The sequence below is a fragment of the Lipophrys pholis genome, assembly GCF_963383615.2.
Source record: "Lipophrys pholis genome assembly, chromosome: 14".
Lineage (NCBI taxonomy): Eukaryota > Metazoa > Chordata > Actinopteri > Blenniiformes > Blenniidae > Lipophrys > Lipophrys pholis.
Genome location: NC_137633.1, coordinates 21,214,044 through 21,227,065, shown reverse-complemented (window position 1 = coordinate 21,227,065; position 13,022 = coordinate 21,214,044). Strand labels below are relative to the sequence as shown.

General features: G+C 42.8%; 2 protein-coding genes across 6 annotated transcripts; one reads left to right on the top strand and one right to left on the bottom strand.

Annotated features, from left to right (window-relative positions):
• Positions 1-6,043: 6,043 nt before the first annotated feature.
• Positions 6,044-8,672, top strand: LOC308119725 (uncharacterized protein; the record flags this gene model as incomplete). The annotated part of the gene is made up of 8 exons (XM_080479875.1): positions 6,044-6,281; positions 6,364-6,483; positions 6,584-6,771; positions 6,881-7,077; positions 7,169-7,260; positions 7,337-7,391; positions 8,266-8,363; positions 8,443-8,672. The coding sequence occupies 8 exons, from the start codon at positions 6,044-6,046 to the stop codon at positions 8,670-8,672; spliced, it is 1,218 nt and encodes a 405-aa protein (XP_080336001.1).
• On the bottom strand, positions 8,290-12,902 carry gstz1 (glutathione S-transferase zeta 1). 5 transcript variants are annotated; one of them, XM_080480631.1, is made up of 9 exons: positions 12,356-12,651; positions 12,220-12,271; positions 12,062-12,129; positions 10,600-10,680; positions 10,394-10,519; positions 10,240-10,315; positions 10,097-10,149; positions 9,959-10,008; positions 8,290-9,137 (listed from the first exon to the last, which is right to left on the bottom strand). In XM_080480631.1, exons 1-9 carry the CDS (start codon positions 12,371-12,373, stop codon positions 9,011-9,013), a joined length of 651 nt encoding a protein of 216 aa, XP_080336757.1. In that variant the 5' UTR covers positions 12,374-12,651; the 3' UTR covers positions 8,290-9,010. The 5 variants fall into 5 exon arrangements, with proteins under 5 accessions (XP_080336757.1, XP_080336756.1, XP_080336759.1 ...); XM_080480630.1 differs by lacking the exon at positions 12,356-12,651 and adding an exon at positions 12,654-12,902 and having other exon boundaries at positions 8,692-9,137; XM_080480633.1 differs by lacking the exon at positions 12,356-12,651 and adding an exon at positions 12,654-12,864 and having other exon boundaries at positions 8,956-9,137; positions 12,062-12,115.
• Positions 12,903-13,022: the final 120 nt, after the last annotated feature.

Below are 13,022 nucleotides of genomic sequence, written 5' to 3'. Positions count from 1 at the left end.
CAACGAGGGGATTAGGATTCATCTCAATCCCAACAGAGGGGAATAACTGGAGGGATTTGAGTGAAGAAAGAAAAGAAATAAAAGGTTCCAATACCTTAGAAGTTTGGCACACCTGCCTCCGGCCCCGTCGGGCCTTGACGGGGGTCTTACTCCGGGTCTTCTTCCAGCGGGAGTAAAACTTCACCAGGCTGGAGATCGGCTTGTCTGGGAGCTACTCAGCATAACAACGTGACACGCTGCTGCTTCACCCATCACTGAAACATTTCCGTGTGTGTTTCCGACCACGGCGTACCATCTGCTGGATGAGGTGGAATCGCTTGCCGTGGCGGCTGAAGACCTGCTCAAACCGTACTTTGTCCTCCACCGTGCACTCCACGTCCAGGACCGGGGTGCAGTTGGCGAGGTCGGCCAGCGAGCGCTCCACGTCGCGCTTGTGCCACAGCAACACGTCCAGAGCCTGAAGAGGACGAGAGTCGGAAACCCGAGGCAGCCACAGGTCAGAAGACGACGGGGGACAGAGAATTTTTTTAATCTTTAATCGCAGGTTGTCATGACAACGGCCGCCAAAGATATCGCCGCAGTTTTCAGCATTCGACTGGGATGGCTGAAAATCGTATGTTGTGGAGCGGCAATAAGATTATTAAAACACACACATCAGAGAGCTGAGGGTGGGGACACCACACCATGTTCCTACGGTCCTCCTCAGTGGAGCCGGCTGCGCCGTCTGGGAGAGAAAACAACAGTCAACGCTTATAAACCCAAATACCTTTATGCTTTTAAGCTGTGCATCACTAAACTTAGATAGTCGGCCATCATTTCTCTCTTTCATACTTTCACTTCTTATTGTGTAAATGCTGAAGGCGTTCACACATTAGTGATCTCATCTTTATTGTTATTCTTCTGACTAACGGTTCAAATATCAAAATGTGCAGCTTGTTCATGAGATGAGTGACATGCTGTGGGCGTCTCTCAGCACTGGAGCCGCCCAGATCAAAGGAGATCAGCTTTGTTCAGCCTTCACACTGGAATTTTCTTCTGGAAATACAAACCTCTATGTTCTTCTAGTTTTTGCTGCAACATTAGTAGTTTGACCTCCATTTGCTCTCTTTCACATTTCTCCTCAGCCTTATTCTCCCTCTCCCTCTCTTTCTATACATCTACAGTTCTGGTCCTCACTGTCATCTGTGTTTCCTCTCAGGCTCGCAGCTTACCTGGATTGAACTCTGGGATCTCATGATTTGTTATATATGATATCAGGGACGGAGTGGGACTCATTTTCAGTCCTGGAGTTTCTTACCTCAGACCGGCCCACTTTACATCACAACCTATTAAAATCATGTAATTGTTCATCAACAAACAAACGAACCAACATTTTTTATTTATTTTTTAATATGAAACTGACCTCCTCACCTGTGTGCTCGCCTTTTAATTGGCCTGGAGCCTGTCGCGTGCTCTCCCACGTGTTCCAAAAAGCAACATGGGGAGACTCAACTTTTACGCACTGTGGTCTCTGCGTGACGCGCCGCGTCAGTTCAGCAGGTTTGCTGGTTTCTTTTCTTTTTTTAAATGAAACGTTTTTGTTTTTTTTAAACTTTGAATCAACATTAAAACATTACCTGTCCACAGTAAATCTAACCGAAGCTGCTTCCAAGTGCACGTGCCGCTGCCACTGCCCTCCCAGCTGGTCGTCTTTGGCCTGGGAGACTGGACCTGCAGCGGGATGACCATCTCAGTGGAGGTCCTAGTCAGTGCAGAAGTACCAGCCCAGAGGATAGGAACCCTCACCTCTCAAGTCAGGTACGTCAAGGAGACAAGGTCCCATTTAAAGACGTGAAGACGATGTGAAGTGACAGTTTGTCTGCACTCAGGTGTCTCACCTGGGAGGGAGACTGGGACTCTGACATTGTCACAGTGGCTGCACGCAGAGGCAGGAGAGGAGGCTGTGGAAAGATCTTACTCACAGTCTGTGGACAGGTATGAAGGTTAAAAAACCCAAAACATGGTTTCTGTTCCTCGGACCAATAAAAAACAACCAGAAGTGGAAAAATGGTGTATAGTTACACTTGAGAACAACTGTATTCAGTTACAAATAAAGCTGCTGTTGGAAAGAAACGAGAGCTGCACAATATAGATATGAAAAAAGATGCTTCCACGAAAGAAGAGCCAATAATTTCAAATGATTAACGAATATTGTGCGTTTGGTTTCACTGGACTCTTTAAAAAAAAAAAGTTGCTTAGTGACACATCTGTCTGCAGATGTTGTAAATAATTGACTTAATTTGAATTTATTAAATTCTTTTGCACGTCTTTGAATGTGTTGACATTTTTCTTATGTTTTATGTGTACCTGTTTACGAAACGTTAATGTTCTGCTGCCTGTCTTGGCCAGGACACCTGGAAAAACAGATTTAAAATCATCGAGGTTTTTCTGGTAAAGATAAAGGTGAAAAACAATTTGAGTAATTTATTGTAATGTTTGTGTTTTTCTGCTGTTATTAGTCACTGTTAAACCTCATTCACATAAAAATTTAATATTACATTTTTAGCCTGTCTAGATTTTTTTTTTAAATTTCAATTCCGTTTATTATATACTGTATGGAGCAATGCTGTACGATAATTTCCTTCTGGGATTATTAAAGAATTCTAATCTATTCTAAATCATTTCAATTGAAAGCCTGGTGTGAAGAAATCAGAAGCACAATAATGAGGAAAGTTACTGAAAATCAACAAACTGTTCCATTTCTAAAATGCTGCTGGTGGAAACTGGCGACACACGTGATGGAAACAAACCGGATCCACATGATGTGGCAAGAGAAAGAGCACTGTTATGTCGATGAACAATTCTCAAAGCACATAATCACAAAACACATTATCAGAATACAACATGATTGCATGTTTATTGGATATTCGCCTTGAAATAAACTCCAGTATTTGTTAGGCTAAAGCTGTATGTTTTTAGTTGAGCTTGTGACGTGTAATAATGTATTGTGATGGTTTCTGAAACACTTCAGTGATAATGTTGTCTTTGGGATTTATACTTTACAGGGCTCTTTCTCTTCTTGAACACAATTTTAATCAGATGCAAGTCCGCCGTGTTTGTTTTTTATGCATCTGCAATCAAGCAGATCAGCTTGATTTTGTGGTTTTGAAGCAATTTTTTAACTCCGTTTTTCTTGTTTGATGCTCAGTAGATTGGTAGATTACATGTGTACATTGTACTTAACTTACTAAAATTACATATTTAAAAAAAACACTACATTACAGTAATACGAGTAATTGTTCCACTCCTGAAAACTATCCTCGTCGTCCTCTATGATTATTGACATTCACACTTTTTAAGTCTGAACTTTTCTTCTCTTGAGGTTTTAGTTGGCTGGAGTTTGTTGTTGATACCGTTTCTCTTGTTGTTTCATGCGGTGGCTCGTGACCGGCCTCAGGAAACGACCCGTGTCCTCAGCAGCACTCCGTCACTTCAAAGGAAGTCTTTGTTTCCGGAGCAGGAGAATGTGAGCCATCTCTCCAGCACGATGCTCCAGAGCACCGTGAACGAGGTGGTGAGATCAGCTGGCCTAAAACGGACTGCTTCTAAATGTTCACGCGTTGAAAATGCTTTTATTGTGAAGTCCTCGCAGGTAACGCCCAGCTTCTCACACCTGGGTGAGAGTGTTTGCAGCGCTGAGCTCCAGGAGAATAAAAGCAACACCAGTGACAACGCAGTGGAGTGTAAACCCGCAGGGTGGCCCACGGTGAGCGTCACTATTAAAGATCTCTTCACCGTCCACTTCATTAAGTCATCATGTCATAGAATCTGCCTTAACAAAGATCTTAATTTGAAGTTTTGTTTGAGAAGTTCGGACAAGTTCGGAGTTAACGATCTAACCTAAATATCAAAAACGCACTAATGTAATTCAGCCCAACTTAGCGGCGCAGCGAACTACAATCTTAACGAGCCTTATTTGTTATATATTGACCATTTGAAATGATGACAACCCTGAATTAAACCTTTTTATATCCATCAATCAGCCAGAGAACTGAGACTCTGACAGGTGAGGGAACACTAGTGTGGTTACATGGATTAAAAGTAATCCGATTAAATGCCAACCCAATTAAATTTGCACCATATAAACACTTCATTCGGATTATATTTGCACCGTCTGATTGAAAGTACGATGGGATGGTAGGGGGTGGTGTAGTCCGGTTTCTGATCCCATCATAGTCCATTCCATTGCGAATGTCACAAGCGTCACAGTGCAAAGCATTGTGGGATTGATCCACTGAAATGAATCGTGTCACATCTCGGTTCATATAAACCGGCACAACATTCCCACTACTTTATTCAGTGTTCATGTAAACGGGACAATCTGATCCTAGAATCAGACAAATCAATCAGATTGACAAGAACGTGACGGTGTAAACGCAGCTACTGGTTCTATCTTCATCGTACTGGTGGTTGGTACAGGAGTGTCAAACTTGTTACACATACAGCTCAGTTTATGGCCAATTTATGAGACAATTAAAAAAAAAAAAAAAAAGGCCTCCTCACCTTTTAGATGCCGACAGCTGCAAAAAAATCATTTTAGGGCAGAAACACAGTTTATAGGGAAATTGTTCACATTTGATATACTTTTTCTAAGAAATATAAGTGCAATATGAATTCTTATTTACCCACAGTGGCTCTTCAGAGTGATGTTGACAAAAGGCTGTCACGTCTCAGCGCACCGTATTTCTGCAGCCTTTAACTTGTATATATTTGTAAGTTATTGTATGATGCTAATAGAGAGTGTTCCCTGATCTCTTGGCTTCAGTGTTGCTGTGTACTGTTCAGTTCCAGCTGTGTTGTGTTGTGACCTTCCCAGTGCACAAATTATAAACGGCAAGTCAACATTTCGGGGTCACATTTGATGTGTTGGGAGCTAAAAAACTATTGAGTGTGGCGATAAACTAATGTGAGCGGACTGCTTCAGAGCATCTCCAAACCTGCAGCTCGTGTGAGGTTTTGTTCTGCAGTGACACTGCAACAAGGTCATTGACGTACAGTTCCCTCCAAAAGTATTGGAACAACAAGACCAGTTCCTTTGTTTTCGTTAATCACCGGAGACATTTGGGTTTAAGATCAGAAGATAGGTATGAGACGAGAGTTAAAAACCCCATCAAGGCCACACGACAAGATGCAAACCACTCCCATCAGCGGTGAGAATCAGAAGGCCGGAGTGGAATTTGCAAAGAAGTTCAGAGAAGAGTTGGAAACGTTGTGGAACACGGTTGAGGCCAAGATTAATCTCTACGAAAGTCATGGAAGGCCAGAGGGTGGAGAAAGAAAGGAACTGCTTATGATCCGAAGCATACAAGCTCATCTGTGAAGCATGGTGGAGGTACCATCATGGCTGCTTCTGGAACAGACTCGTCAATGTTTAATGATGAAGTCACTGATGATGGCAGCAAACAGAATAAATTCAGAAATGTACTGAAAGATTTTGTCCGTCAATTTATGAAGAAATGCATCTGAACTAACCGGGAGGACATTTATCATGCAGCAGGACAACAACCCAAAGCAAAGTTTTTGAAATTTAAGACCTGCAGAAATGTTGACTTCCAACCTGCCTTGACTTGACAAACCTAGAATTCAACCAGCAGAGATCAGAGATCAGTCAGTGTGTCTGCAGTAAATTACATTGTCATTTTCAGTCTTTTATTGACCTGAAGCAGAGATGTTTTTGATTCAAACACAAACCCTTATAACTTCATAATTTATTGGAAAAGTGAGACTATTATAAATATAGTTTGAACTGCATCATCAGTCGCTGAAACTAGATATAGAGCAGAAGATCTGCTGTGAACAATTTATTTATTTTGCAATTTCAAATAACAGAAAATGCAGAATTCAGCCAAAATGTATTGCTCGATGTGCATCATTAATCTATTGCAGTGAAAGGCTGCAGATGTCTGAGTTTAAATAAGTTCAAGCAAAACTTAACATGTCAAGTATCTGGAGGCCAAAACGTACGGCACAGATCATTTCCATCGGTTCAGTGTTCTTAATGACAATGGCGTCTTTTGTGTGCATACAAAAGTCGTCCGGACTGATCTGTCATGTGCTCTGCAAGGACAAAACCCCCAAACGCACGGTCATCAGTAAGCGAGGCCACCTGACATGGAGCTCGGAGGACATGGACGGTCTGTCCGAGGACACGGACCAAGCTTCAACCCCCAAGAGGAGGAGACTGTCCAGACTGAGCAGCCGGGAGGCCATGGCCGTGCACATCAAGACTGACGACAGAGAAGGTCAGACTGGGACTGTACGTCCACCGTGGTCACGTCCGAGCACGCAGACGGGTCTTTAACCAGAACTGATGGTCAGTTTCAGTGTGTCCGTCAAAGCGGTGGAGCCACGCCATGTGTCTGAGTGACCCCGACACCGCCATCCTCATCGGAGGGGAAACGGACCGAGGCCGCTGCGTAGACTTCCTGTGGAAGCTCGAGCTGGGTCTGTACACTTCTACTATATATAATAAAAACCCTAAAGGAGAATCGAAGATACCGTTTTAAATCCTGGGGATGGGAAATGTTTCCTGATTTTCTTTTAGACAATGACTTCTGGTTCCCGATACACTCCTCTGCTCCGGAACCTGAACCGCTGTGCGCCCGAGGACACACCGCGACCTACGACCCAGACTCCAAGACCGTCTATGTTTACGGCGGCCTGAGGGCGGGTCAGCGCTCCAGCGAGCTGTACATCCTCGACACTCTGACCTGGAAGTGGAGGCTTGTCACTGTGGGTTTGTTGAAGACCACGCACACGTTCATCTGACCCGCTTGTAAGAAATACTCTCATTTCTGGTTTTATTTGTGGGTTCACTTCATTTATTTATTTTTCCCCCAAGGCGAAGGGGAACGTTCCGAATTTGACGTATCACTCTGCGGCCTTTTACAAGAAAGAGCTGTTTGTATTTGGTGGAGTTCAGCCGAGTTCCTCTTCAGGGGAGGAGACCTGCAGGAATGCTCTGTACATCTTCAACCCGGAGTTCCAGCTCTGGTATCAGCCCATCGTGGAAGGAGACCGGCCTCTGTCTCGATTTGGGTCAGACGTCTGTCCATGGCAACCTCCATACACTATACCATGAGTGCTGTCCTCATTTTAACTTGTACTAACCGAGCTCTTCATTAAACAGACACTCGGCAACACTCCTGTCTAATAAAATTATCATATTCGGTGGACGGAAGACGGCCACCTACCTGAATGACGTCCATGTTTTAGATCTGGGTGAGGGGAAGATTCAAGCTCATGTTCAGTGACAATATGGCTTCCCAGTCTGATTTATTTTCCTCTCTGACTGAAGGATACATGGAGTACGCAGCTGTGAAGTGTGGAAACATGCCGCCACTGCCTCGAGGGTGAGTACAGAGCTGATCAGCCTTGATGAATGTCGATGGAGCCGTCGCCTTTTAGTATTTTTAGTGTGTTTAGTGCCCGGTCAGACATCCGGCCAGTGGGTCAAAACAAGCCTGCAAGGCGCTCCAATCCAGCCAAACCTCCCAGCAAATTGTAAAAAGCTAAAAAAAAAAAAATACAAATTATTTAACACATTTCTTAAGAGTAGTGGACACGAACACCACACCGAGACCCGGGCTGAGATATCAGTGATGCTGCCTTGAAAGATGGAAAACCTGGAATTGGCCTCAAAGTCTCGCTGTCGGGGTGAATTTGTAAAATATGCAAAATGGAGGAGCTATAGAAGTTTTTGAGACATTTCACTGTATTTTGCATCATTAAAATTGGCCTTTATGTTGAGGTTGTAGTCATTTTTCATAGTAATTGTTTGGGTTTGAGAAAATACATTTTTATCACGTACACTCTTTGCCACAACAAAGAAAAACATTAAAGCTTAAATTTAAATGTCATTATGGCACTATTTTACCTGAACTGTGTGACACCCCTAATGTAAACATTACATTATCACTGCATATTAGTGAAACCTCACATTTTAAATTTGTTGAACTGAAAAATTAAAATTATTTTAAAATGTTATATTGATACTCAAAAATCCATAGCCCAAAATATTAAAACATTATAGATGTTTTTCTTGTGTTTTCCATAACAGGAGGCCACAAAATCTCCAAATTCTTCACTTTAGCCATTATGAGTGAAGAAATATTTGACAAAACAATCACATTATAAAGGATCGTCTCATTTTCTTCTGTACATTTCATGCGTGTATGTGACTATAAACGAAGACCGTTCTACATTAAAGTTTGTCCATGTTGACAGATTTCACGCCGCACTCCCGGTTTCAGACAACAGGGTTTTAATCAGTGGAGGTTGCAGTGCGATCGGCGCACTGCAGGATGTGCACGTCTTCAACACCGGTGAGCGAGACCTGATCTTTTCTGCAGCACTTCTTCGAGATGGACCCAATCTTCACTTTGGGCTTTGTTTCTCCTTCAGACACCAACATGTGGAGTTCAGTGGAGTCTCCACTGCTCTGCCTGAAGCCTCGTGCCGGACACAGCTTGATAAACCTGGGCTGCGTGGCGGTGACGGACACCGAGAAGCACGGGCGGCGTGGAAACGTTACGCTCCAGTGCAGCCTGCTGGTGTTCGGGGGCTCGGACTGCTGCGGTTCCTTCTACGACGACACGATCAAGTGCAAAGTGGAGATTCCTTGCGATAAGTGATGTTCAAACCGCATTAGATATGACGGGAGATGTATTTATTTGTAGGAATAATAATTGTATGTTTCTTCACTGGGACTCATTGCACAGCCTCAAAAGTCATGAGAGGCAGCGTGTGAACTGAGAGGTTTTCCACTTTGCTTAACAAATCTCTGATCTGCATGTTTTACACATTCTGTGCTTCGCCGCCTGTCCTTGATTCCTACACTGAGAAGCATGTCAACATTAAATATATTGGAATGCTAATAAACATTTTTTTTTTAAAGCAAAAACCATACAAGTAACTGCTCTCGGAGCTTTTTATTCAAGACTTTACACAGAACGGTACTGAGCTGGTGGTTTCATGGACGCAGGTCAGCGGGGGTGTCTGGTTGGCAGGACGGGTGGCTCACTCTGAAGGCTTCGTGCTCAAGTAACGTCTCATTTAACCGCTCGATTGTTGGAAACTTCCCCACGTCCACTTTGAACCTGTTGAGGTGAAAACACAGTCAGGCCTCAGACTGTAGGGCAGGGCAAACTTTACATCCAGATAAATGAAAGGTTGAGCAGTTTCAATCAAATGTAGGTCAGTTTGTTCTATGGAAATGTTGAGGACAATTAAAAATTGATCTTGGGCCACAGATGACCTGCGAGCCTTAGGTTGGACACCAATGCAAAAGGGTGTTCAATTCGAAGTAGGCCTGCAATTGTTGTTACCATTACACTAAAATATGTTTTAATTTTTGTGTTATAGTAAATAGTTTTACGATGCACATTTCTTTTTTTATAAGCATGATTTTTTAAATATTGGAAGAATAACTTGAGGAAAAGCCCCTGACCCACTGCGTTTTCTTAAACTGATCAAATAGAAAGCAATTATATAGGAGTCATGTCAAGTCATTATGGAATTTTTGGAGAAAATAGGAATAAAAAAACGTATTTTTCATTAAAAAATAAATTATGCTAATATATTAAACATTTTATTACAATTAACGTGACGAGTTGTCCCTGTGGTTATAAATTACAATAATTTAAATCTCAAAAATGTAAAGGGACATCCACGAGGCAGTAATGATGCATACATCTCAATGCAAAGCGACTTCATCAGTTCATGAACTGATGAAGTCGCTTCAATCAGGAGTGAAACATCTTCCAAGACATTTGACCAAGTCCACTTGATCTGATGGAATTTGCCTTGGCATGCCTCCTTTGTGGACAAATGAGAATATGCACAGACAATGCATGTGCTACAAAACATGGATTTGTGGTGATCACATTGTGAAGTTTCTGTGAAACATTTGACCCCATACCTCTCTGCATTGTAGACTTGAGGGACCAGGCAGATGTCTGCCATGGAGATCTGAGATAAAGCAGAGGATGAGTGGAAAGCTCAGCTGTATTTCACCCACTTCCTCTTTTTTTTTTTTATATGCAAGTTGCATTCTTACCTCATCACCAACGCAATACTTCCCTGCTGTTTCCTTCAGAATTGGCTCAAGAGCTGCAGAAGGGCAAAATGTGCACATCAGTAATTCTAATTAAGCTGATAACCGAACACACGGCTGTGTGAGAACGATAAGCTTCCACTAACCCTGAAAACCACGCTCAATGAAATGCTGAGACCATTGCATCTTGTCAGCGCCAATTTTCTGGATCACATATAAATTCTGAAAGGCAGAGAGATTATTATTCTCATTGTGAAGACGCTGATCTTGGGCACTACATTCTGGATGTGTTCGGCTCACCTGCAGAGGCTGGATCCCCGAGGCAATGAGGTCGCTTATCACCCGGACCTGGGCGCGTTTCTTGGGGTCGGAAGGAAGAAGACGAGGTCCTGGCCTGGTCTCATCCACGTACTGGATCACCGCCAGCTGGGTCAGTAAAATCACCGTCGGTATCACTCCATATGGTGATTCACAGGGAGGGAATTCGAGGCAAGATTTGGACTTACTGACTGACTGAGGGTGATGCCGTCAATTTCCACAGCAGGCACTTGTCGCATTGGATTCAATGTTTTGTACTTTTCTGTATACTGAGCCAGACGGAGAAGCTTTGTTAGATGAGTACATGAATCACTTCATTATTTTGGACAACAGCAATACAACATCATCCTAGTATTGCAGCATTAAGCTGGCTGCTAAAATAACTCGGTTGTGTGTAAAGTGAACCACCCCTAACTGTATAACTATTATAATCACTAACTATTTATTTACAGGAGAAATCAGCTGTCCAGTCATCTTTATTATCCATAGTGGAGTCATAATGGGATGGAGCTTATCCTAATCGACCAGTCCATCAAAAACAATAATCATGAACACATAAATGTAACTAGTTTGCATGAGTCAGTTTACACCCAGAAGTGTGCATAGCCAACATGAAGCATGCACAAAGTACTTTTATCATCTGATAGTTAACTAAAGAGATGTAGATGGCCAAGTAGCAGAATGGAACATTCTATTCCTGAACAGTGGAAACTAAGAAGCAGAAGCAGGTTGGCTTTAATTAAAATACATATTTTCATCAATAACAACCCCTCACTATATCGCTCCCTGCAGAATGGTTTCGGTCAGAACGAAACATCACAAACTGTCAAATTCGTTTTAGTTGAAGAGCAACATTACAGCCCAGATTGATCAGAATAGAGCTGGAGCAGTAAAACAAACAAAAAAGAAAAAACCTTGAGATGAATAACCTGACTTTTATTTTTAAACAAAGACTATATGATATCCAATATGAAACAGTATTTCTCGACCAAGCCAGTTGGCTGTATACTTTTTATTCCCCATAATCTCTCTTTCAACTAAAGCCATTTTCCTAGTGATACAGGCGACAGCTTTACAAACATACTACAGTCACTGCTGCCATCTGCTGCTCAGTTCAAGCTCTGTGTGGACAGTGAGGTTTACTTTCCCCTGTCACTTTTACACTTTTTTGCACGGTCACCCGACAGGCCAGATTGGACCTCTGGTGGCCTGTTTATAGCCCACAGATCATACGTTTGACATCAGGGACATCTGTCATGTTAAATCCCAGAGACTGTGGCTTCACCATGAGCCATCATCAGACAACATTCTCAACAATATGATGGAGCTTTATGATTTACATTACTGTGTCTGTAGTTTGTCTCGACAAATGTCTTTTGTCCAATATGAGTGATATTAATATACGAAATATGTGGCTACTCGTCATTCTAATATTCCCTCAGAGTTACCCGTTTACTGAGCTGATTGCAGCTTTGCATTTGGACAGGTTGTACCACGAGATTCCTCTCTTTCAATCAGTCTTTGTTTTTGCACAATGTTAAATTGTTCGATCAATATGAAACAACATCATGTGCATTAGAGTAAATATTATTTGAAGCAACATGCAGAAATTGATAATTTGTCTTTATTCTCCAGATGTGCACACTGTACCTGCTGACCTCCATCCTGGATCAGGTTGACGGGGATCTGGTCATATTCAACGCCCTTGAGAGCAAAAGCTGGGGCACAGAGAGCAAACGGTCATCCCTCTGATATCACACGAATTGAAGAACCAGCAGAGTAGAGGGGCCTCATGTAAAGCGACTCACCGATGCGAACCCTCCAGGAGCAGGAGCTTCTGAAGTATCCATGAAGTACAGGCTGAAAGTTACAGAAAACACAGAAAAGTTTGAGTCATTTTAAAAACATCCCAGCTCTCCTTTGCAACCCAGTGGTTTAGTTCACCTTGGTTTGAGTGGCCATTGCTTTCTGGCTGATTTTTCTCTCTGCTGCACTGAATCAACTGTTGCAAACTTTTTTCCAGCCAATGGGATGTGATCCTAAACCCCCTCCTACCTACTCTTTGGTCCATGACTAAGCACCATTTTGGCTTCATATGGTTCACATTATCACACACACACACACACACACACACACACACACACACACACACACACACACACACACACACACACACACACACACACACACACACACACACACACACACACACACACACACACACACACAGTTCAAACAGTACCTTGGAGAGGCAAACTATCGACATGTGCATTGTTGTGGCTGTGGTAACCTTGTCACGTTTATTCTGAAGAAATGCTCCGGAAAGAGACTGAATTAGGTCTCGCACATTGCACAGCTCATTCCTCTCGTCCCCCACAACAAGTCGGTCTAAGTGGGTCTTTAAGGAAACCGAACACGCTGGAAGTTGTTTTGTTTTCACAGAGCTGCTCCGTATTGCATAACGTCCTGGCATTATTTTTAGAAGGCGGGACGATATTCTGTTGAGCCAATGGCGAGCCGAGTTCCGTCGTATAGGCGGGTTAAATCACATCTATCTAATAGGTGTCTGGACAGCCCTCACGTAATTCTAACCAATCATGTTGCGTTATTC

Coding starts and splice junctions, on each gene's coding strand:
- gstz1 (XM_080480630.1), bottom strand. CDS start 12,884: ATGCCAGGACGTTATGCAATACGGAGCAGCTCTGTGAAAACAAAACAA. Junction 10,681..12,061: donor TCCAGGATGGAGGTCAGCAG/GTACAGTGTGCA, acceptor CGTCTGGCTCAG/TATACAGAAAAGTACAAAAC. Junction 10,150..10,239: donor CATTGAGCGTGGTTTTCAGG/GTTAGTGGAAGC, acceptor GCCCTTCTGCAG/CTCTTGAGCCAATTCTGAAG.